Below are 25,383 nucleotides of genomic sequence, written 5' to 3'. Positions count from 1 at the left end.
TAATGTTTAGTATACAGATTCTATACTTGTTCATTTTTAAGTACTTATTTGCTAAGTATTTGATCTTTAGGGAGCTATTACAAATGTATTGCTTTTGAAATTTTCATCCCTAATAGTTTATAGCTATAATATAGAAATATAATTCATTTTTGCATGATACCCTAAATATGGCAACCTTTCTTAACTTAGTTATTAGTTCTAAAATGTTTTTTGTTTTGATTGCTTCCTATTTTCTACCTATATAATGTTATCTGTAGATACAATAGCATTATAATTTTTTTATTTCTAATTTGAGTATCCTTTATTTTTCTTGCCTTATTGAACTTATTAAGACTTTTAGTACAGTGTTTAATAGGAGTGGTGAAACTTTTCAGTCTTTCACCAGTATTACATTAGTTACATTTTTTTGTAATTGCCCTTTATACAATTGAAGACGTTTTCTTTTATTCTTACTTGCTGAGAATTTTATCATTAATAAATGTTGAATTTTTCAAATGCTAAATTTGTATTTAAAATTTCTAATTTTACTACATTAATAGTTAAAAAAAACTATTTTGACTCCTTTTACTATTTATTTTCAGTTCAGCTTCTGTAGGCACATGTAAGTGGCTATATCAAATTAATCTACTTGCACAAATAAAGAGCTTTCCCAATATTAACTAGCTTGATTCAGTTTTGGTAGGCGCTTCCTTTCCCCTTTTTTAGAGATACTCATTTTTAAAATCATGATGCATTTTTTATATCTCCTAAAGGATGAGAAGGATGAGAAAATTGTAAATGACATTTTACTATGAACTGTTGCTAATAAAAATTATGATTTTGTACATAATTTATACATTTACTACAGTTTACTGAGTACTGTTAGGGAAAAGCCTAAAGGCAAATAATTAAAGAAACCATTTATATCTGTTTTGTGGGTTTGCTTGAAAACTTGTTTATTTCTTTGTGTTTTCTGTACAAAAAAAAGTAAAAATATCTATATTTTTATCTTCATCCAAGAAAATAAGAAACGAAAATGGTCAAAAGAGGAGTGCATATTCTAGTTTATAAGTTCAAATCATTTCTATTATGAGCAAATAATCACTTACAAGAAACCCAAGCTTCTGTCCTTTTATTCCTGACTTCAAAATAGGTTAAAAAGATACCTAAAGTGTCTACTTCAGAACTATTCTGTAATTACTCATTTCAAGGAACACATTTTTTATAATAAATTATATATTTTAAAAAATAATAGTTGAAACTGTTCATGCTGAGCATGAATGAGAAACATTTTAGTGATTAGTTTGTGCAAAAGAAGATAAAGTTTTCAGGAGTTATAAATATTCACATTTAATTACTCTGCTGAGACTTAAAGAGCGACAAGTGTGTGACCTCAAATTTTATTTTTTTACTAGACTTAAAAGACAATTTACAAATGTACTAGGTAGAGCTCAATTTTTGGAGTACAATGTTGAAAAAATATCTGAAAGCCCTTTTACTTCTAAATCATATTGTGATATCAATGAATATGGCTATTTTTCTTTAATTTTTATTTTTCTATGCAAATGCTATTATTTTATATTCAGATGATTTCAAATAAGTTGTATGACACCCCTGAAGCCTGGATAATGAATGTTATTTTGTATAATAAAGCGTGTGTGTGTGTGTTGAATTAGTTATGTGTTTGTTAAGGCCAAATGACTATTTCCTTATGATAATTTAAATACACACACAATCTCTCACATTCCTACTCATTTCTTCTTATTGTTGTCACTAGCACAGATATCCCCCATTCCCCACTTCCACTGGCCTTCACCAGATAGTTGTCTGTGTAAATGTGCTATGCATATAGACATATAAAGCATGTTCTTTGGCTAATCTCTTCTAGCCCTCCGCTCCCTCCCCTCTCCCCTGTGAGATATGTCAGTTGGCTCTATGTATCCATTCCTACCTATTTTAATGGGAGAGTGCAGGCATTTTTAATAAACTTCTGATACTTTGCTACTGATTAAGTGGCAAACTTTTAAAATTGTACTTTGCAAAATTCTACAATAATAAACCAATTAATTTTTTTAGCATTTTAACTCCCTTTCTCATTTTTTTCTTTATATATATTTTTTGTTTTTCTCTTTTTGCTCTTTCTCTATTTTTCTTTCTTGCCTTTCTCACTGATGTTATTTTTCCTGTCTTTCTTTTCCTTCAAAATCCCGTCTTTTCTAACTTGCTCTGTTTTTCTGTTTTCATCAAAACAGTATTGGGTAGCAGTACCATTTCCCAGTGTTCATAAGACACTCATACATACATAAGAATATACTCACATGCTTTCGTACATGCATATATTTAAAAACAGCTTTTCACTCAATTAGAAAATATACTTTATCTTTTAATTTAAGTCTCTTATTTTAATAATTTAATTTAATATTTAATTTGCAAATATTTTTAGATACTATTCCCATTAGAAGAGGGAAAGGAAAATTTTCCCAATGTGTCTCTCTATGTCAGAGTGAGTATGGATTTACTTCTTATGAGGCTCCACCTAATTAAATCCATTAAAATCACAAGAATACTGATTATAATAGCACTTATATTTTCTAACTTGAGTTTCCTCTTTCAGGTTATATTTTACTCTCGTTTTAATACCCAGGATTTTCTTTTTCTAATGTAAGACATTCATCCTTAGCTTTTAACTGACAGCAGCATTAGGTAGGATACATATTTTTGACCAATTCAAAAGGCGAATTAGATTTTATTAAATTAAAATGTGGAGTTTCTAAGTAATTATAGCTTTAAATAATGGAAAAACTTTTGTAAACATTTTTGTCCCTGGTGTTGGTTTGCACTGTTATTTTTATTAGATCTTTAAGTTATCTTTAAACCCGATAGTTTGTCATTTTGAAAAATATATAAGGTGCTTCACAGAACCTAAAAAAAAAAAGTAAAATATATTAATGAAAAATGTCTGCTACCAACTACTAGTGAAAGCAGATTAGGAGTGAGAAAGGAAACTACCTTGTTTGTCCTTATCTTTACATTTATTTTGATAAAATTCATTCATTTGAACAACAACAAAAGATTACAGATTAAGATATTTTTGAACCTTTTTTACTATCTCCAAACTTCTAACAGACATTGAAACTTAATGCTTTATGCTGTTACTCTTAACATGTTTTTTCTTTTTTTTTTCCCCAGTAATTGTAAGAGCCAAATAATTTAAATTATTACATGGGAAGAAAAAGAGTACTGTTAGTTTAAATTAGCTTTATTTATACAGAAAACACATATTGCACTACATTAAGCCTTACCTTGGGCCCTCTGCTTCATGAATTGCATGCTCCTGTGCCACTGATACTTGCATGCTGGATGATCTTGTAGGAACCCATAGCTGCTTCAGAGCATAATGGTGTGATATGAAGTGATGCAGAAAACAGGAGAACCTTTGTCCTGGACTCAGCTGCAAGAAGAAGTAACGCATATGAATGTACAGTATAGGGAGATTTATGAAAGATCTAGTCTCTTTCTTCCAAAAGACTCTGTTCCATGATACAAGGAGAATTCAGTTCTTTTTGGCAGATATCCACCTCAGTTTGGAAGCAGTAAAAACAACCACGAAAACAAGCCTGGTTTCTCAATGTCTTTACTCTCAATGTTTTAAGTAACACTTTATTTCTTGTTTTTATTTTACTTTGTTTTTAATAACCAGGAAGTAACACCTCTTTTTGTTGTCTTGTTTGAGTGCAATTTCTTCAGTAGGGATGTAGATGGGAATGAATTTTATGTGCCAGGCTCATATATTTATTTTATTTTGTATTGAATTTATTGTGGCGACATTGGTTAATAAAATTATATAGGTTTCAGGTGTACAATTCTATAATTCATCATCTCTATATTGTATTGTGTGTATTCCCCTGTAATCCCTTCTACCCCACTCCCCAACACCCAGCTTCCTTCCTCTCTGGTAATTTGAAGGAAAAGGCCTGAATCTGTTCACTGAGGAGTGAATGACTTTAAGATGATATTACATAAAAGAAAGCACAGAATCTCAGCAGATTATGTAACAATGTTAAAAATGAGTATTATTAAATAATTCACACTTTTAATATGGAGAAATTGGGTCATTTTTCTATGCCTCCCACAAATATTCAATCTTAATATCTAAATAATGAAACAACACTGTGTTATTCATTCTGGTGCTAACAGAGAATGCCAGTTATGACAGGCTCATTGTTTACTTTAACAGGTAATTTGTGGACCGGAATCATTTAATTGTTCTGAGTACATAATTACATGTCAGCAATTTCCAATTTAATTAAAATGTACAAATCTGAAGATTAAAGGGAATTTTTGAATTATTAATCATTTTTCCACTAGGAAATCTTGTTGCTCTGCAGGAGATTTGTCCAGTGTACAACTATACGTATTTCTTTCCTTCTCTTTCACAGACAGACAATTTTCCCGCAGAGCCCAATTACATGGGCAGCAGGCAGCAGTTTGTTCAAAGGTAAGGCCTATTAAATAACTTTCTCAGCCTCCCCATTTGCATTCATGTCAAAATTGCTTTGCAAGAGACTACACTTCAGATTCCAACTCGTAGAGACAACACTTTCTCTTCTTTTTCTTTGTATGTATTTCAGTAGCTCCACGTTTAAGGACCCAGAAAGAGCCAGCCTGAGAGACAGTGGGCACGGGGACAGTGATCAGGCTGACAGTGACCAAGACACTAACAAAGGCTCCTGCTGTGACATGTCTGTTAGGGAGGCACTCAAGATGAAAACTACTTCAACTAAAAGCCAACCCCTTGAACAAGGTGAGTGAAGCCTTCCAATGCTTACCAAGTGTAAAGCTTAAGCAATCATTATAAACCTATTAGTACTACAGTTGCAGTTTATTAAGGTGGAATGGACCATTAATAATGTATCAAAAGAAACAGCAAATCCCACTGTTTGTCCCAGACAAAAAGCAACTATTCAAGTATCTTAATAACAACAGAATAAGGAAGACGATGGATAATAGTCTTTAATCTTCTTAAAATGAGAATTTGATTCAAGTCACTAATTTGTTATCTTCATGAATGTTTCCTAACTTTTTCTATTTTACATTTGATTAACAAGGAAAATATGGCATATATTAGCTAGATATGCATATTTTAACATACTAATTTATAGGATTAAAATTGTACATTCAAAAATTTAGGTGAAATGAAAACCTGATTGGAATTTTATAGCTCTGTTTTTATTTTTTAGTGTGTATTTTAATTTTTAAGAAGTTTTTTAATAAAAAATAACAGCTAAGCTAGAGTTTTGACTTTTTTTTTGAATTACATAAAAATTTTCAATGGTATCAGATAAGCATGAACTTCTTTTCTCAGATAAAAAATATTTCTTAATTAATATATATATTTTAAAAGGCTGCCTTCAGTTTATTAATTTGATAGGCTTTTTATTAATTTTGATGTTTCTTTTGTTTCAAACACAGTGGAATATTTGTTAATGATTTACCCAAAGATAATTAAAGTACTTCTGTGTGTATGAATTAGAGACTCTGGGTAGGTATTTTTAATCTCCAATTATAGTAAAGAAAAATAATTGTTTTATAAATTGGGTTTCAGAATTACAGATGTATAGTAGTTAATATTAGTTTTCATAATAGTAACTGTATTTAAATATTTAATATTTATCATTTCAGTTTTCTAATAAGAAACTAGAATTATACTATGTGAACAGAGCTGCTAAATCATTGATTAATTGGTTATTCATAGAAAGTAAAATTTTTTCTGTAGTGCACTCTGTCTTATCACATAAACCATAGGGCACAGGTCCCACACCCCCTGAGGACCGGTACCAGTCAGTGGCCTGTTAGAAACCAACAGGAGGTGAGTGACAGGCCAGTCACTGGCTTTACATCCTGTACCGGAGCTCCGCCCCCCACTGCATACGTGAAAATATTGTCTTTCACCAAACCGCTCCTTCGTGCCATAAAGGTTGGGGACTCCTGCCTTAGTGGATATAATTCTTACTAACTTTTCTAATCATGTTAAAATTTTAATACACAATCATATATTCACTCAAAAATAAACACACACACACACACATATATATTTGTGCACTGAATATAATTATGCTGGACTTATTTTAAACTTGACCTCCCCAAGGCCTTATTTTCTAAGTAATAAATGTCAGATAGATAACTTTTTAATGATCTTTATCATTGCAATTTTCTGTGTAACAATGCAGTGTTGTTTTTTAAATTATTTTTAACAAAAGTTTTTAAAATACTTACCTAATATTTACAGTTACTGCAAATTTAATTTTTACTTAAAGTAATCTCAGTGGTCTTGATGGGTTGTGACTATGCAGTTTATCTATGAGTCTTTTAGATACATTTTATATAATGGTTTGTTAAATCTTGGCATGTGAATGCATAGCATTAGACACATCTGTGTGTATAAAAAAGCAATTAAACAGATAATTTTTGACCACTATTTTTAAAGCTGCATAGAGTAAGTCAAGAGTTTGCATACTTTCATAAGAAGCTTTGTTAATCAAAAACAAAAATGAGTAAACTGCTGCTCACATTAATACTTTAATTCCTTTTCATTCATTAACTGAGCAGTGTATTTGATGAGCATGAGAAAAACCCCTAAAGAAAATAAAAGCTGTTTTATGTTTGAAAATATAGTTTATACTTAAATGTGATAAAAATGTTTTGATATCAAAAAGTAATATTTAAGAAGGTGGCTATTGTTCTGAAATGGAACTGTATTTGGCATATATTTTATTTAATATTACACATAAATATTGCTAGTCTAAGAGAAAGAATGCCAATAGAAAGGTTTCCTATAAAAGTTTCCGTACATTCTTATTATTAAATATGGGATAGTTAGTATGAATTGGAAAGCCACACTTAGATAATCTGTAACTTATATAGGAGACTGACTCTTACTTTAAAACATGAATTTGAAGGATTAGTTAAAATATTTCACCGATTAATTAATTTGATTCATTAATTCATTTGATTCATCACTTATTTAATAACTATTTCTTAAATGCTTTCAATATATAAAGGAACAAAATATTTCCTCTTAGGGAATGAAACTAAGACCTAAACAAAAAGAAACCTGTTCATCAGTTTTTTCTCATAGTAAAAATTTGAATCGGTGCTTTAACAGATTAACAGATTTCAATTAAAAAACTAGCATATTGAATTTTACCTTTTGTATTGGTTTAGTTGGCTTCTGTTTCTATTTAAATAACATCAAAATAATGTTCTAGTTCTAAACTGAAATAATTCTTTAACTTAGAAATTAAAATAAATTCAAAAATAATCTTCACATTTTCAACATAGTTTTTTATGCTAATAATGGTTTACCTTTGCCTATGACTAAGTCTTTTTGAGCTTTTATTTTTTCTCTTTTGTGCAGTTAGATTTTTTTCATTTGCTCTGTTCCTGATATGTATTTATTTTTGCTACCATCAGTTTAATCCTCTCAAACATACAGCACAAATATGTGTTGCCCATTATTTTAGTAAAAATATTTTAAAAGGTTCAATAGTTAATTGAAAGTGTGATGTATTGTACTTCAGTTGAACATAACATAGGATTTTATGTTAATAAGCCCTCTAACAGAGGTTATTTTAGTTTTTCTTAGTGTGATAAAAAAAAAAAAAACCTCTCAAAGATGTACATATTTTCTTACTATTTAATTGCCTTTTTGTGCAAATTTTTTTCAATTAGATTTTTTTCTATACTCATTTCACCAAGTATTATAGGTGGGTTGGTAGGTAAATAAAATAATTCAAATGCTTTGAAATTTTATGTTACTATAATAGAACATAAGTTATTTAGAAATATAAATATTTATATTTCTATCTAATAAGCATTGTCAGAAGATGACACAGAAAATTGACCAATATATATTTGATCTTATTTTTCTGAACTTATATTTTAGAATAAGAAAAAACAATTTATACCAAAAATTTATTTTAAAAAGCATACAATGCTATTTATTTACAGAAGAGTCACATGGTTTTGTAAAGAAAAAAACAAAAAAAATTGTTAATTTACGTCATATGCCTTGGAATATTATTCAATCTTTGACTTCCAGACACTTTGAGCCTTTGAATTCTAGCCACTAAAAGCTTGTAAGTTATTTTGATTACTAGCAATAACTGTTCCTTCTTTTAAAAATTTAATAAGCTTTCCTTAAAATTCAGTAGTTTCTATTGATTCCCAAATTAAAAATGTGCAGTTTTTTAAAATGCTGACTGGTAATTTCTCTGAGCTCCTTATTGATACCAAGTAATAGTTCTCAATTTTCCAAGGATGATCAATCTTCATGATATCTCTACAATTGACTGAAACCAAGTTCTTGAAGCCTGAATTTAGTGGACTATTATTGTACGTTATGACTATTGACAGCCTATGCCAGGGACTGCAGTGAAAGGGTCACCATCTTTATCTAACTCCTGTGTTGGGTAGCCAGCTGTCAGTCCCTTCTCCTGTGATCAGTTTCCAGGACTTTACTGATTCTCAGGTATTGTTCCATTCAAAGTTTTTCCTCATTTTATTTAATTACTATATAATTTCCTTTTTGTTCCTATTCAAATCTGTGCCTCCCCTATTGTCTCTTTACTGCTAGAAAATCTGACTTCTTAAATTACATCCCATGTTCAAAGTAGTTCACAATGGAATCCCTGATTAAAATCTAATAAAAATAAATCAATAGAAAGTTGAGAATAATAGAAATTCCAATGAGCCAGGTTTGCTGCAATGAATTTCAATTTTAAAACTAAATTACATTCTTAAGGGTTGCCTTCCATCTTCACAGAGGACATTCTGGAAAACTATACAAACTAAAGTTAAAAAATATTTTTGGTTGTTTCTTGTTTATCTTTTAAGTTAGTGCTTAAATTTTGCTTGCACATTTTTCATTCAAAAGATGATTAGGTTAGTGTAAATGACTGCAGTATTTGTTGTATTATTTCAGAGCTTGGCAAGGCATGAGCACCACTCCTTTAAATCTCCCAGAGGCTCCTGTCCACTGCAGTGAGGGGAGAACCACACACTGAGGATTTAGGAGGAAGTATTGGGACAGATGATTAGGACACTGAACACCAACTTGACCTACTTTTTAATTTCCCCTTGAAGTGATCTAGGATAGTACTTTTCTACTCTCAAGCTTTTGCTCTGTTTTCTATTCTCCATTATGGTTACTGCAGTTCTGACCCTTTTGATTAAGCAGTGTCTTTTCCCAGACCTTCCCATAACAGGTAGCAACAAATCCACCTCTACATAAGCAAAAACGTGAAGGTAATGACTATGTCCATCCTCTCAGCTGCAGCCATTGGGCAACCTCTGAAAATAATTTTTAAAAGAAGTACTGCTATAAATTTATTAATAGTAAAAGTATCTTAGGAAGGAAATGGAAAATTACTGCCATATATGGGGGTGGGAAGGAAATGTTTGATATTCAATTTCACTGATGCTTTATGATTCACATATGTGGCATTTAAGAAATTATATTATTTGCCAAGATTTTTTATTATTTTCAAGCCCTATAAGTTTTTATTGGGCTGCATTTATCCAAGAGCACCTTAATGTCAACTTTTCTACCTACTATTCTGTCTTTTAGGGCTTTCGGAATTCATCTGATTTTTCATTTTACTGAATAAAATGGTCCACAAACTGTGAGCAGCCTCAGTTAATTTTTGCTTAGCAAACATTGTGACTGTCCCATAGTTCAACTAACTTTAAAAGTTTCAATGATATCTCTTTTTCTCGTATGCAAACATCTGTTTCTAGAAGCCAGCAGCTGGTATAATGAAAATAGAGATTTTATCAGCCTCATATTTGTTGCTCATCGTAAAACCTTTCTAACAAGTGTTGCATGATTTACTATAGACTCAATGTAATTTTGAGATTCTCTTGCTTTTAGTAAGCACAGCAATAACTTTTGTTAAAATATTTCAATTAGGAAATGATGGGACAGTTTTTCCCAAACTTTTGAAATCCATTTTGCCTCATTCTTGGGGACAGGGGCACCTTCCCCAGACTTAGCATCATCATGATCTCACTAATACTCCAACACAGTAAGAGGATTCTCCTTTTTGTGTGTTTTTATAGTGACTACCTACATTATACAGTTAATTTTTATTTTTAAGATTTTATTTATTTATTTTTAGAGAGAGAAGAAGGAAGGGAGAAAGAAAGGGAGAGAAACTTCACTGTGTGGTTGCCTCTCACATGCCCCCAACTGGGAACCCTGCCTGCAACCCAGGCATGTGCCCCGACAGTTAATCGAACCGGCAATCCCTCAGTTTGCAGGCCGGCGTTCAGTCCACTGAGACACACCAGCCAGGGCAGTTTATATAGTTTATAAGTTAAGTGCTACTATATTATTATGTACACTTGTATGAAATTAGAAATATGTCTGTTAACTATGACAATCTAGAGTGGTTATTAGTTCATCTGTCAATGAAGAACTTAAAAAAAATGACGTTTCTCCAAGAAATTTTCCGTTATTTTACTTTAATAGCATATTCTAATATTACAGATTCTCTGTTCCTTTGAAAGCCATATTACAAAACATTAGAGTAAACAGAATTTTTGAAGTGCAACTCCCCGGCCTTATAGGTAACAAAAACAAACAGATTAAGTGACTTCCATAGAGGCTTTAAGTTGGTGGTTGAGGTTGTACAGATACTTCAGATTTCAACCCATTTTATTTTCTTATTAGTCAGGAGATGTCAGCAGCAATGCTTGAGAGCTTGATTCTTTCATATATTTTTAAATAAACATTTAATATATTCACATATTTTATATATATATATGTGTGTATATATATATATATACACATATATATGTGCTCCAATAGTTCAGTAAAATGTATCAAGTGCAGACATTGACACTACTGTGTTATTTGTCACCAAGCACAGGGATATATTTATACGTTAATTTTTTTCTTCAATCTGGGCTCTATACCTACAATTCTCCTAACTGTGGATCCTTGATAATTTTTTAGTGTAGTAAAGAATGATGGTTCTAGGAGAGCTTTTCATGTGCTCATTTATTCAATCACTTATTTTTTTTTTAATAAATAATTATTCTGGGGATAAAAAGATGAGCCGAGGTACTGACTGGTCCTCAAGGAGCTCACACTATATTAAAAGAATTGGACATATAAGCTACGAGGCTGGTGCAGTGAGAGATGTGCCCCAAATGTTAATGGTGTCACGATATGAACACTCAAAGCAGAACCGGGGAACGCAAAGAAAATTTCTATAAAGGAGACACTTGAGCTGCTGGTCCTTTAGGAAATGTTTAGCTTGCTTGGCAGAGTGAAGTTGGGAGAGGGAGGATGACAGGACACTCTCAGAAACAGAGATGCGATAAGCACTGTATGGCAAGTTGCTATTCGGTGCAGATGAGTAGGGATGTGTGAGACTAGGATTGGTGGGTATGAAACTGAGAAGGAAATGAGAAGCCCAGGGATAGATTTACGGATAAGGAGCCACTGAATGTTCAGGAAGTAACAGTTCACAACTTCATTTTCATGAGACGATTTTTATGACAATACCTGGGGAGACAGGGATAAAATTAGGAAGGTGAAGAAGTGATCCAGGGCGAGACAAAATAAGGCTCAGAGTTTTAAAGAAGTAACAAGAACAGAACTAAATGAAAGATTATAAACTTATATTACTATATGCCATTAATTTTATGATTATAATAAGTTGCTTAGTAGTCAATTAAAATTGACTTTTAGTATAAGGGTTTATAAAGGAAATGTTTTGATACTCAAATGAATAGACCTTCACTTGAATTATTTAATGCCTTGAAGTTTTTATGTAGTACCTATATACCACACATATTAAATTAACATATATGTTTGAACTTTTAGCATTTTTTTCTAAATGACTAATGCTTATGTGCATACTGAAATTGGCTTACTAAAGAAACTTTACCATCCAAATAAGCTAAAAGAAAGAAAGAAACAAAAAAAAAAAATCAGTTAATCAGAGCTTTGAGAGAACTTCTGGAATGCAGTGAGGTAGCTTAAATTTGTATGATAATGAATCTTAGAATTATGATTGGGTTACTCAGTTCAGCTTATGAAAGTGGTGAAGGCAGGGAGAAGTCACCAAGGAGAAACATTTGGGAAGTAAAAAGGAGAGTTTAAATGAGTATCATAAGATGCAGCTGGAAATTACTGTTTGGCAGTGGAAGGAGAAATCATGAGGTAGAAGATGCACATCTGTTACAAACAGCTAGAGCAATTATTTCCTGTTTGTAATTGTTAAGACACAAGAAACAAGAACTTGTATCAATCCAAACATTTAACATATTCAAATTAACTTCTCCTGTACGTTTCAATTTCATAACTCACATAAACTTTTGACAGCTAATATTTTGATGTGTAGGCCTACAATTCTTAGAACCAGAAGTTTTCCAGAGTTAAGAATTTTTTCGTTTATACAAAAGTGATGTGATGCCTGTGACATATATTATGTAATATCCATACTGGGATCTTTGGCAGTACTCACAATCAACACATTGATGATCTTGTAGTTTAAGCTAAATATTCATACTAAATGGAATAAGGAAAAATATAAATAGCCTATGTCAGTTCAAACCAGATTTATTAACAAATGTGTAACAAAATAACTGTCAGATATGAATTTTATGAAATTTCAAAATATGGACAGGAAATTGTAGACTTGTACTTAATTTGCATGTTGGGGCTTTGCTCCCTTAAATTCCTGACAACTAGTTATACTGATGATGATTCTAGTAGCAACATAATGAAAAAATTACTTATCACCATGAGAAGTGAATTTATACAGTTTCCTATTAGATTAGAAATATGCAGTTGGCCTCTTGCCTCACACCAAATATAGAAAAAATTTCTATTATCCTTTTATTAATTTTAATATGATAAATATTAAATTTGGGAAGCCAGAGTAATCTGGGAATATTTAAATATTTAATCTGTTCATAAGTTAATTTTGAGTAGTACTTTTAGGATTCCTGCTCAACAGCAGCAACAACAGCCATCTGCCTTCACCTGTAACAAGTGCGGCAGGGATTGTCACTCCTGAGTCTGACTGCACAGCCATTCTCGGCGGTGCAGATAGACTCTCAAGAAGCTACGCCATCGTCTCTCGAGACGGACGGCTGCCGACGACGACGACTTTTAGGATTTTCAGTCTGATAACAAATGCACTCCTGCATCTGTTACCGGTTATATGTTTGAAACAAAATACATATTTCATGGAGATTGATTTGTCTGCCCTGGATTTTATTTTCTTTGAGGTTTTGAGAATTCATATTGAGGAATGAAATTGTACTTTTTTTGTCTTGATCATTTCCTGTCTAATTTTAATTACTGTTTATTACATAATACCATTTATATAGACAGCTAAACATTTTTTGTAAGAAGATGGTAATAGAACTTTAGAAAATTTTAATGCATGCAGGATGACTTCATGCTATACATGAGCATTACTCTACACTGTAGGAAAACAATAGACAATAGAATAAATCTTAATTAAATATATCTGATAGTTTTTTTAACTCATGGAGTGATATTGGGGCTTTTGCTCAGAAGAAGGCCTTATTGCCATTAATTAATTCATAAGTAAGTTAATTCAATAAGTATTATTTCAGAACTCACATAGATAACACTTTGCCTTAAAGGTGTTTATCTTTGAGGGTATCACTTCTCTGCCCATCTAGCTGTAATTCCATTACTTAAATACTATGCTATATTTATAAGTAAAATTAATTTGCTAAAGCAATGACTAAAGCATTACTTCACAATCTAAATGTGCTTTTAATAAGGTCTTGAAAGTATAATAGGACTATAAGATACAGTGTGAACTGAGTATGTGAAGCTGGGATAATTAGTGTGATCAAAACCTTAGATACATGGCAAGTGAGAGTATAATCCAGGAATGGCAAATAAATAAAATATTTTTATTGGAATATTGGTGAAGGTTTAAAATAGAGAGAAATTGGACCAAATGAATGGGTTAGTGTCAGATTATGAAAGACCTTGAATGCCATACTAAGGAATTTGCATATAATGCTATAGGCAATTAAAACATTATTTTGATTAGAGTTACCTCATCAGAGTTTTGTTCTAAAAATGATCAATTAATAATAGACTAGAGGAGTACAATGGCCAAATGGATCATTTGTTAAGTTTCAAAAGGGTAGAGACATGTTTAATACTTTCTAATTTTTATATATCATAATATCATATACTTTAATTGCTGTGCTTATTAGTTTTTATTGTTATTATTTGGAGTAATAAACATAACTCAAAAGAAAGATTACTCTATTCAAAGTATTTTATATTTGTCAATAATGGTCACTGTTGATTTTTTCTTTCATTTTTATTTTACAGCAGAGTTGTCAACCCTACCTTAAATATAAATCCATATGAAATTCTTGAAATATTATAAATATATGACAAACTGAACTCAATCAGATTACAAAAGATCAACTAGTAGTAATACAGAGTTAAAAAGAAAATAACATTTATTAAACATCTTTTATAAGTCAGTCACTGCACCCAGCACTTTCTAAACAAATTTGTCCTCATGGCAAGCTGATGAGTTGACTGTTATCTCTATTAATAGATGAAAAATCTGAGCATCAGGGAACCTAAGTAACTTGCCCCCAGTTGATACCCTTAGCAGTGCACCGATTTTCTGTCTGATAGTGAGTCTGTGCTCTTTCCACTCTAGTCACTTCTGCTTATTTACAGTCTTCAACAGAGAATCTGCAAGGTACTTATACTAGTATTTCTAAGGTTAAAAATCGGATATCTTACTTTTGAAAGTAGAGTTGAATCTGATTCTTTATGTCTAAGTGTAGCACTATGAAGGTTTTTTTTTTTTCAGAACCATGTATAGTCACCTGATTAGTTATTATTATTAATTTGACTTACTCTGAAGCATCAGCTAGTACTGAGACTGTTGTTTTTGGGTCTTTATATATATTAGCTGCCTTTACACAATAACTTTTTTTCCCTTCCTACATATTCTTCAGTTAATCCTAACTTGTCTTATTCAAAATGACATAAAGCACAAAACTTCCCATGTTAATACATTGATACCATTTGGAAAATATTTAATTTTCATATACTCCCCAAAGTCAATCCAATCTAGCTCATTAATATTTAATCATTGTTAAAAATAGATTATATTAAAACAGTTTTAGTTGTATGTTCTATTTCCCCAATCATTGCCTCTTAAGTTGGACCACCTGCTTTTTAAACAATAACTTAATTTTGTTTTTAAAAGTACTGTATGTATTAAGCTCTAGCATTAGCATTACTTTCATTTATTTTTTAATTTTTATTTATTTTTATTTTTATTTTTAACTTTATTATTGAAACTATACAATTGTCTCTATCGCCCCTTTGCCCACCTCTGCCCAGCCCACTTTTAGAACTATGAAAAAGTACTCAAAATGTTTAAGTTAGATACACAAATTTAATTTAATTTGTAAGACACTGTGGTCCATATGTATTTCACAATTTTTCAGGTATTAATCAAAGTATTTGTACAATTAAAATGTTAAAAAACGTGAGTAAATTTCACTTATTTTATTTCTTCATCCCAAGCCTGCCAGCATTTTCTCTCCACTTTCCAAAACCCTCCCCACCCTTCTCCTTTCTAATCTCAGTAAATAGTATCAACATCTACCTAGTCGGTCCAATTAGAAACATAGGAACCCTTCTTTTCCTTTTTCTTTTTCTTCCTCATTCAAACATATGTCATTAAATCCTGTTGTTCCCATCAGCCAATTCTACTTGACATTTCTTTAGTTCACTTATCTCCAGTGTGTTTACCCACTCTGGAAGCTACGTGTTTCTCATCACAACACCCTCCCCGGTAGGTGGTCACCTGCTTCTTTTGTTTTCTTGTTTACAATAAAAATTCAATCATTTTCTTCCAATTAAAACCACAGAGTGCTTGAAAAAATATCTGGACTTTTAACCCTCCTCTTGTCTCACTCTCCTGCTAGCTCACTATCAGCTGTGGAGTCCTCTTTCAGTTTGTTCTTTTCCTTCTCGAGAAAGAGTTTCCAGTGCTGAGACCTGTTTTGTGCTAACTCGCCTCCCTCAGTAGCCTACACACTACGTGTGCAAAAGAGATCCTTCTTTTATTTTCCAATATATCCCCAACGTTTGGTTAAAAAGGGGGTTATTATAGATTAAAGCCACAGATTAAGGAGAAGATTAGAGAATTTGAAGTCACTGGGTAAATGTTAAAGAATCTTGATCTGGTAAAGAACATGGTATTGCACTAATCTATAGGAAAATCAGCTCTGTTGCAGTTAGAAACAGATTCATCAAATATTTAATAACTTCAAAGAGTTGAATTATGCACATTTACTTAAATTATGTCATTTAACATACATAATTTTGAATAATTTTATGATAGGCATTGCCATTTTTAGTAAAGAATATTAGCAATCTAAGGTATTCGAGCTTCTATGTAGCTGATCCAAAATTTTAGCCTGAGGTATCTGATTCTAATTGCATGGGTGTTTTCATTGTTTCAGGGTGGCAATAGTTAACATGAGAAATAACAAAGTTCTAATAGTCATTGGGATGACTATATTTAGAGAATAAAGCCCTTAATATTTTAATAGAGTCATCAATTTTTTAATAATAAAAATTTCTATCAGATCTTAAGAATATTGTTGGGGTCTTGAATAGTATTGGCTGGTTAAACTGAAGCAGGGTAAGCACCTGGTGCAATAGGAATAGGTGAAAACAAATGGGCCAATGCAAAAAAATGGATACAGTCTATTTGAAATACGTGACAGCTGCCCTTGAAATAAGTGACTGCAGACACACAGAATATACTGCAATATTGAGGGAAGGATGAATAAATTTAGGTTACCATTTGAATGTATATTACAAATACTGACAATAAAGTACATACAAAATTTAGAACAAGCGGATAAACCGACGTGTTCAGGAAAGTAGTAAATTGCTAGTATGAAACACACAAGACAAATGAGTAAAATGAAAGCTTCTTGCAATCGAATGTAATATAGAACTTTAGATATGAGAGGTAGAGACTCCACAGTCTCTTTTGCTCCGAAGAGGTCTTTCATATTACTGAACCCAGAAGCCATGTTCACAATAAAACAGTTAGATTTGAATACTCAAAAAGTAGTACTTGTTTATTTGTGAAATACCAATACAGTTTGACATATGTATGTACTGATTTTAAAAACCATAAACATAGGTAAGTTCATTTAAGCAGCAGAGACATGGTGAAAATGAAAATTTTGTCAAAATAGATAATATACCACACTAACTGAAAGAAGAGCAGGAAAGTATTCATATATTAAATAGCTTCTAAGTTTCTAAAAATAAGGATACATTTACCCCTTCAGAGCGTGATGTGAGATCCCTTTGAGTTTATAATTTAAGAAGAATATATATTTAAAATAATAAAGATTAAAGAAATAACTCTCCAGAAGCTCACATTTTCCAGATTACTTTCTTGTACTTTACTGAGGATGTTATTGCTGCATTTTGGCTCCCTCTTTTCCCCGATAAAATGTTGAGATTAAAAAAACAAACAAACTAAGCTACATAAACTCTAGAGGTTAGAAAATACATCTATAGGATTTATTTTTAAGAGCTATAACTGACTTTCTATATTTTGATTACTAAGCTTATTTTCTGCTTTATACCCACACATACATGAGTTTATGTAAATGCATATATTCATCTTCAAAATTTGAATGACAAAAGCTCTTTTATTTTTTAAATCATACTTAGCTTACATGCACCAGGATATCATTAACTTCTCAAATGTACTGTAATTGTGCCTGAAAATCATACCAGTTTGCAAGAGACATGTTCTTAAAATTACAAAATGTATAAAAATATATAATAATGCATTTCACATAGATTTATTAGCATGAGTATTCAAAATCCATTAACAACTTAATTATTTCTGTGTTCACATGACAGTATTTTATTAACCATCATTTAAAAACTTTTGAATGTTGAAAAGAATGAACAAAACAGATTTTTTAAAACCATAGGGAGAATTTATATATATATTATATATATATTATATATATTATATATATATTACATATATATAATGAGTAGTATGATTTTATTGATAGAGGTTATCTATTTTGCTTAATTAGTTTTTGGAACTATGGTGTTATGAATATAAATATGTACATTTATTTCAGTATATTTATTATTTAGCTATTATCAGGTTATATGAACACTCTGGATACATTTGTTAATACCATCAATGTCTCAGTGATATGTTATTTTCTTCAGATGTAACCAGTTATTCTCTGATGTCAGTGCAATACTCAAATTCATTTTAATAATATGGCGCAGTCATTAATCCTATCTGGGGGGATCTATCTGCATTATTAATTACTTGAAAAAGAAGTAAGATTTCTATTTTGCTTTGATTCAAAGAGGTATGAAATTTAAATAGAGTCAACAGTATGTTTCCATATAAATCCTTATTAAAATCTTCAAAGATGAATAGATATGTTAGATAGTAATTAGTATGTTATCTATAATTTGTTTCTAATTTATTTGAGGGAGACTAAAAGTAGTTGTTCCCTTAATACTATAAGTATCCTTTTGTAATTATGTTTATGCTTTTAATGTGAAGTATCAATTAAACATATTGGACAAGGTAAAATACCTAATCAGTAATAATTATACTGATGTATAAAGCATTATTGGTGTTTCAAAGTGGTATACAAATATAGTTTGCATTAAATGATTCAACATTCATTTATGCCAGACACTGACTGAAGAAGGTACTAAGGGGTGAAATTATGCACAAAACACACCTAAGTTCTCATCTCTTGTAAGTTTCAGATGTACAACATAATGATATTTGTGTATGTTGCAAAATGAATACCACAATAAAGTCTACTTACTATCTATCACCATGAAAAGTTACAAAAAATTTAATTTGACTTTTTGTTAGTGAAGCCTACCAGTTTGAAAAAAGTACTTTAAATCTATCATGTGAAAATCAATAAAAACATGGTGAAGTTTATACATTCAATGGAGTAAAAGTTTACCTTATCTGCAGTTGCTGAAGTCATAGGATGAAATTTTCATCTCCATTTAGATAAAAATATTAAGGAATGAATAGTATTCTACATGGAATCCTGAACAAAGAACATAAGATAAAAACTAAAGAAATCTGAATAAAACCTGTACTTTAGTTAATAATAATATATTAATATTGTTTCATTAATTGTGACAAATATACTCTATGAGTGTAAGATATTAACAATAAAGCCAATTGGATGTAAAATACATGGACTTCTCTGTAGTATTGTGTCAACTTTTCTGTAAATATTAAACTATTTAACATTTTTTAAGTTTATTTCAAAATTAACTTCAGCAGAAAAAAATTGAGGAGACCAAATTGTACAGAACCTTAGATGTTAACCTAAGCATTTGAGCATTTTTAATGATTAATAGGAAGCCATTAAAATGTGTGGGCAGGAGCATAATATAATTAATGCAGCCATTTAGGGAATTTTTTTTCAATGACTATACAGACAAATTGTAGGAAGGGAAAGGTAGCATTAAGGAGACCAATCTGATTCAATAGACTTCCATATAAAATTATAAAGACCAGAATCCATGTGGTGGTTAGTGTGAATGGAAAGTTAATGGTTTGACACAGTATAAATAATAATTTTGGCAGTTTACTGGATATAAAATCTATTGGAAAACAAAGTATAGATGATATAGAAAGAAATTTACAACACAATAAACTGGATGAAGCAATAGTTGCTGATGGTGTTAAATTAGTCAGGGTAAAAAGAAGATATATTTGAGTTTCCAAGGCTAAATGAAATTTTAATCATATCCTCCAGAAACGTACGTGGTTAAATAATTTGAAACCTCTTTACCAGGGAATAAGAAATGCTTGGAATTTTTGAGCCTACAATGTCACTGTTGTCTCTTTCACAAAATTTTTATTATGACTACTATATTGTTATTTAAAATATTAACTTTTTCAAAGCACTTTGTGAGCCATATGAATTTTTTAAGGGTTAGTCTCTTTTTCTAATTTTTTAAAAGTATATTTTACTGATTATACTGTTAGAGTTGTCCCAATTTTTTTCCCTTTTGCTCCCTTATATCTAGTACCCCACTTCCCTCCAGCAGTCCCACCCCCCTTACATGTCCATGGGTTGTGCATGTAAGTTCTTTGGCTTCGCCCTTTCCTGTACTATTCTTAACATCCCCATCTATTTTGTATCTACCAATTATGCTTCTTAATCCTGCTTCATTTCCTCCATTTCTCACCCTTTCCCTACCCAGCTGATAACCCTCCAAATGATCCCCATACTTATGATTCTGTTCCTATTCTGGTTGTTTGCTTAGTTTGTTTTGTTTTTATTTTTTAGATTCAGTTGTTGATAGTTGTGAGTTTGTTGTCATTTTAATGTTCATAGTTCTGACCTTCTTTTTCTTAAGTCCCTTTAACATTTCATATAATAATAATGGCTTGGTGATGATGAACTCCTTTAGCTTTACCTTGTCTGGGAAGCACTATATTGTCCCTTCCATTCTAAATGATAGCTTTGCTTGATAGAGTAATCTTGGTTGTAGATCCTTGCTTTTCATCATTTGAATATTTCCTGCCAGTCCCTTTTTGCTTGCAAAGTTTCTTTTGAGAAATCAGCTGATAGTCCTTTAGGGACCCCTTTGTAGGTAATTCTCTTCTTTTCTCTTGCTGCTTTTAAGATTCTCTCTTTATCTTTAACCTTTGGCATTTTAATTATGGTGTGTCTTGGTGTGGTCCTCTTTGGGTCTAGCTTGTTTGGGACTTTGTGCTTTCTGGACTTGTCTGTCTTTCACCCACTTTGGGAAGTTTTCCTTCATTATTTTTTCACATAAGTTTTCAATTTCTTGGTCTTCTTCTCCTTCTGGCATCCTTATGATTCAGATGTTGGCATGTTTAAAGTTGTTTCAGAGGTTCCTAAGTTCCTCCTTGTTTTTTTCAATTCTTGTTTCTTCATTCTGTACTGGTTGAATGTTTATTTCTTTCTTATGTTTCATATTGTTGATTTGAATTAAAGGTTCTTTCCCTTCATTATTGGTTTCATGTGGATTTTCCTTCATTTAACTTAGTATAGCCTTTACTTCTTCTCTTATGTGATTGCCATACTCAAGCATGTCTGTCAGGTCTCTATGCATCATTATCACCAGTGTTTTGAACTCTGTGTCTATTAGATTGGCTATCTCCTAATCACTTAGTTCTCCAACTGGAATCCTGATCTGCTTCTTCCTTTGGGATACTTAACTGTCTCCTCAACTTGACAGCCTCCTGTGTTTGCCTCTGTGGCTTATAGCTGTTGCATCTGTTATGTTGTAAGAGGCAGAACCTTAGGTATTCATCAGTCTGGGTGACCCCTTTCACTAGGTTGTTGCACTTACGTGGGGGAGTGGCCTAAGAGGGAACAATGCCACTTGCTCAGCATTTACCTCTTTTCCAAGCACCTCTCCCACTTCTTGTATGGGACTGGTGCCCTAGCTCTTGCCATGGTTTTGGTTCCCAGAGTGGGTGAGTCTGAGGATCTTCTAGGACAATGGTAGCTCTCTAACAAGCAGACTTTGCTGAGAGACTGGAAGTTTCTTCTGCTGCCCCAAACCCCATTAGTTTTCACAGTAAGAAGCAATGAGGCTTTATTTTACCTGGTACTGTAACTGTGAACTGCACTGTCTGGTCTGGGGCTGGGATTGCTCCCCATGTGTCCCTCCCAACTGTGCTTTCTACCAGCTAGCCACAGCTACTGCCTTGCTGTCACTGCCACCACATCATGTCCTCTCCACCCCAGCTCCACCTCTCTTACCTGTTTGTTGGACTTCCATGCAGTTCAGTTTTCTGGTGGTTCTGGTTGTTTTTAGATTTGAGGTAGTTGTATTTCTTCTTATGATTGTGGAGGGAGGCAAAGCGTGTCTACCTATGCCTCCATCTTGGCTGGAAGTTCCCATATCCTCTTAAACTATGTGTAAAATAGAAAAATTTCCAGCTGCCAGACTATCACTTAATTAGTAATCTATAATATATATTCATCAAATTAATAGTGATAATAGAAGTCTAAAAATGGCATAGTGCTACAATCCCAAATTCACTTGAAAATGAAATTTTAGGTAGTTAATTTCTGTTTTATTCAATATACATTTCTACTTTTGATTATTAAAAGTAATTTTATGTCCTGTATTTTATAAGTGGAAATAAATTACTTCTGTAACTTTTCAAGAAGGGTAAATCACTGGAATAGTCAAATTTGAAAGTGACCTACGAAATGCTGGTAATGACTTAAGAGAGAGAGAGCTGAATCTTATTCACATTGTGTGGAACAGTCCTCCTGATGTCAATGGAGGTTCCTAGAATGTTTTTCTAGGCAATTTGAAGAGTTCAAATTAGAAACAGTTATTAGAGTAAACATCATCTCAATTGGATTTAAATTTGTATTTTATAGACTTGACTGATTCTTTGGGGTCATTTTTATTTAAAAAATTAGCTCTTTATTTAAAAGAAAATCTCTAATTGCATCTTCAAAAAACTAGCTATTAAGTAGTTCACTGGGTATGGGAGAGGAACCCACATTTATTGTTGCTGTGTGCAGTGCTTTTCATTTGGATTCAGTACAGTGTGACTTACCATTTATGATTCAAATGGAAAAACAAGGTATACATTTGATCTCAAGTTTAACAGTGACTATATGAAACTAATAATGTAATTTTTGTCCACACAAACTTGCCTGTGATGAACAGTTTTCTCCTACCTCTCTACCAGTGTGGTCTAAGGCTAAGCTGTGGAGAAGCTCCTTCAGGGGAACAAGTCCTGGAACATGATAGATTATTTCCTTCATCGAATGCCAATATTTCCAGGATGGTTGAAATCATGTAAGAGTCTTTGGTGGGGAAAACTGTGTAGAGAGAGAGACTGGTTATTTAGATAGGTTATAGTGCAATGAGATACAAACCTTGAAAATTATTCCCTTGCTGGGAAAGCTTAATCCAGCCATCCCCTTATGCTCACCGCATTTTCTCTGAAATCTTTAGTGGTCATGAACCTTTCTCTTGGGATAGTTAGTTAGTGCACTTAAAAATTATTTGAGAAATGTTATGTTTGTATATATCAAATACAATAAAATTACTATTTTGAACTAATCAACACACACTAGTGCAAATTTTTTTATTGTTTTGGTCAGCAAAGAGCAAGGTTGGTGACTATTATGTCTGAGGCAGATCTTTCTCTTTAATTCAAGATTCATTTGTGGTTTGTTTGTTTGTTTACAAATACCTACTGTCATTTAAGTATCAGTTACACTTATATAAAGTTGTTTTAATATATCATCATATACACAGAAGGCTTGAAACTTTTCATATTATTGTAATAAATGTTAGATCAGGAATCAGTAGACATAGTCCTACTATTGGCTCAATAGTAATATCAGTTATATAACATTCTGGGTCTTAAATGCCTTATCTATAGACAGAAGGACCAAACTATATTATCTTCAATATTCCTTACCACCTTATCATGCTGTGTGTGTATAGATAGATAGATAGATAGATAGATATAGATATATAAAATGAAAAGTTTTCCCATTCATTGTTAAGACTGATTTTTCAGCCTCTTCTCAAATTCTACCAATTATTTTTTCAGTACAGAAATGTGGTGAATTCTACACAGGTAATAACCAAAATTATAAATTCATTAGGGAGAAAATTCATTTGTATTATTTCAAATTTTTAGCCATCTTGCTATTACTGTTGATAAATGATGATGATATGTTAATAATTAAAATGACTTCTGAGCAATAAGGTTCATTCACTTAACATTTATTAATAAGTATTTACACTAAGCCAACTATATTATAGAAAGTATAGGCAGGAGTCTTCCCAAAGAATATGGCATTCTAGTTTACATATGAAGGTAGTGAGAAAGTCGAGCCATCTGTGGGACAGAGTTCCAAGTAGATACTTTTTCAGAATGCAGTCATTGCTTATCTGCCAAATGAAATTTAAAAAGCACAAAATCCAGTATGGCTGGAGCAGAGGAGGTTAGTTTAAGAGAGAAGGTGTCAGATCAAAAAGGTAAAAGGTGGTAGACAGATATTATAAGACCATATGCTAATTCCTGGTTAGTTATCTTACTAAAGATGCTTGTGAAAGAATTATCTGGGATTCTCATACAGCAAAACACCAAACCTTGTGGAAATTGTAGATTATAATCAAACTTGAATAGAGATAACCTTTATAAACATTTTTGCATGTTTTCTCAATAGTTTATCTATCATCTATCTATCTATCTATCTATCTATCTATCTATCTATCTATATCTATCTCTCCCACAATTGTGTTCATCCCAAATATATAATTTGTCCACTTCCCATAACACTTAGCATTCTATCTTGAGCAAGTTCCTGATCTCTAAATTTCTTCATAAGCATCAGTTTTATCCAACTCAATATTCAAACAGTATTGAGCAATTCTTTATTGAAGCATGTTTCTATTTTGGAAAAATTACTTATAATACACATATAGACACATTTTATAGTTATTTTTATAAACAACTGGCTATTTATAATTACTCTTATAGATAATGTACTATTAAAGATGACATTTATAATAATATCTCTTATTATTTCTTTAAGAAGTGATCCTCAGAGTAAAATTATCATTTCAAAAGAATATAAATAATTTTATCATTCTTGATAAAAACTAAAACCCCATAAGAATTTAAAATAAAATTAAGAGACTATAGAGTCCTCAAATTTTTACATGCAAAACCAGTCAAAGTATGTATAGAGAAAGTATTCCTAAGAAGAAAATATAGTTTTACATATTTTGTATTGAATTAGGTTTCAAAAGTCATGTATAAAAACCATTTTAAATTTTAGAGCAGCACCAAAATCATATTCATGCTGGATTTTTGTTACATTGTTCACATTATTTGGGCAAAACTGTTTTCACAAATTAGTTTTAGGAATTACTATAAGTTTAGTGTAATAGAGTTTAGAGAATTGTGTTTAAAGTTCTTTATCAAATCAGAAGGTAAAGAGATCATTTAATGAAGTAAGGAGATCAGTTTTAGATTTAGCAGTTTAGAAAACCTAAAATTATTACCATAATATTCACAAAGATTTGTACCCTGTTTTATCAAATTATGCAACTGAAACTGAATGGAAAAGGTGAAAATGAGCAAAATCATAAAATTTTAGTAGGTGAAATAGTCTATTTAGTATGTAGCTATCATCAGAGAATATGTTTTCTGAATGAAACTGAAAATTCTCATGAATAGAAAAAAATAATTCCATACATATCATCTATGTGATGATATATAATGT

At 31.5% G+C, this 25,383-nt stretch overlaps 1 protein-coding gene across 1 annotated transcript in view; it reads left to right on the top strand.

The window, feature by feature from the left end:
• PCDH17 (protocadherin 17) overlaps nucleotides 1-25,383 on the top strand; it is a 95,133-nt gene that overhangs the window by 30,254 nt on the left and 39,496 nt on the right. Inside the window, exons 2-3 of the mRNA XM_090258510.1 lie at nucleotides 4,419-4,477; nucleotides 4,611-4,783. Of these exons, the coding sequence (XP_090114636.1) occupies nucleotides 4,419-4,477; nucleotides 4,611-4,783 (232 nt within the window). The remainder of the gene's footprint in view (nucleotides 1-4,418; nucleotides 4,478-4,610; nucleotides 4,784-25,383) is intronic.

Source organism: Furipterus horrens, unplaced genomic scaffold (genome assembly GCF_987537825.1).
Source record: "Furipterus horrens unplaced genomic scaffold, mFurHor1.1.pri manual_scaffold_12, whole genome shotgun sequence".
Classification (NCBI taxonomy): domain Eukaryota; kingdom Metazoa; phylum Chordata; class Mammalia; order Chiroptera; family Furipteridae; genus Furipterus; species Furipterus horrens.
This window is presented reverse-complemented; position numbering and strand designations above follow the sequence as displayed.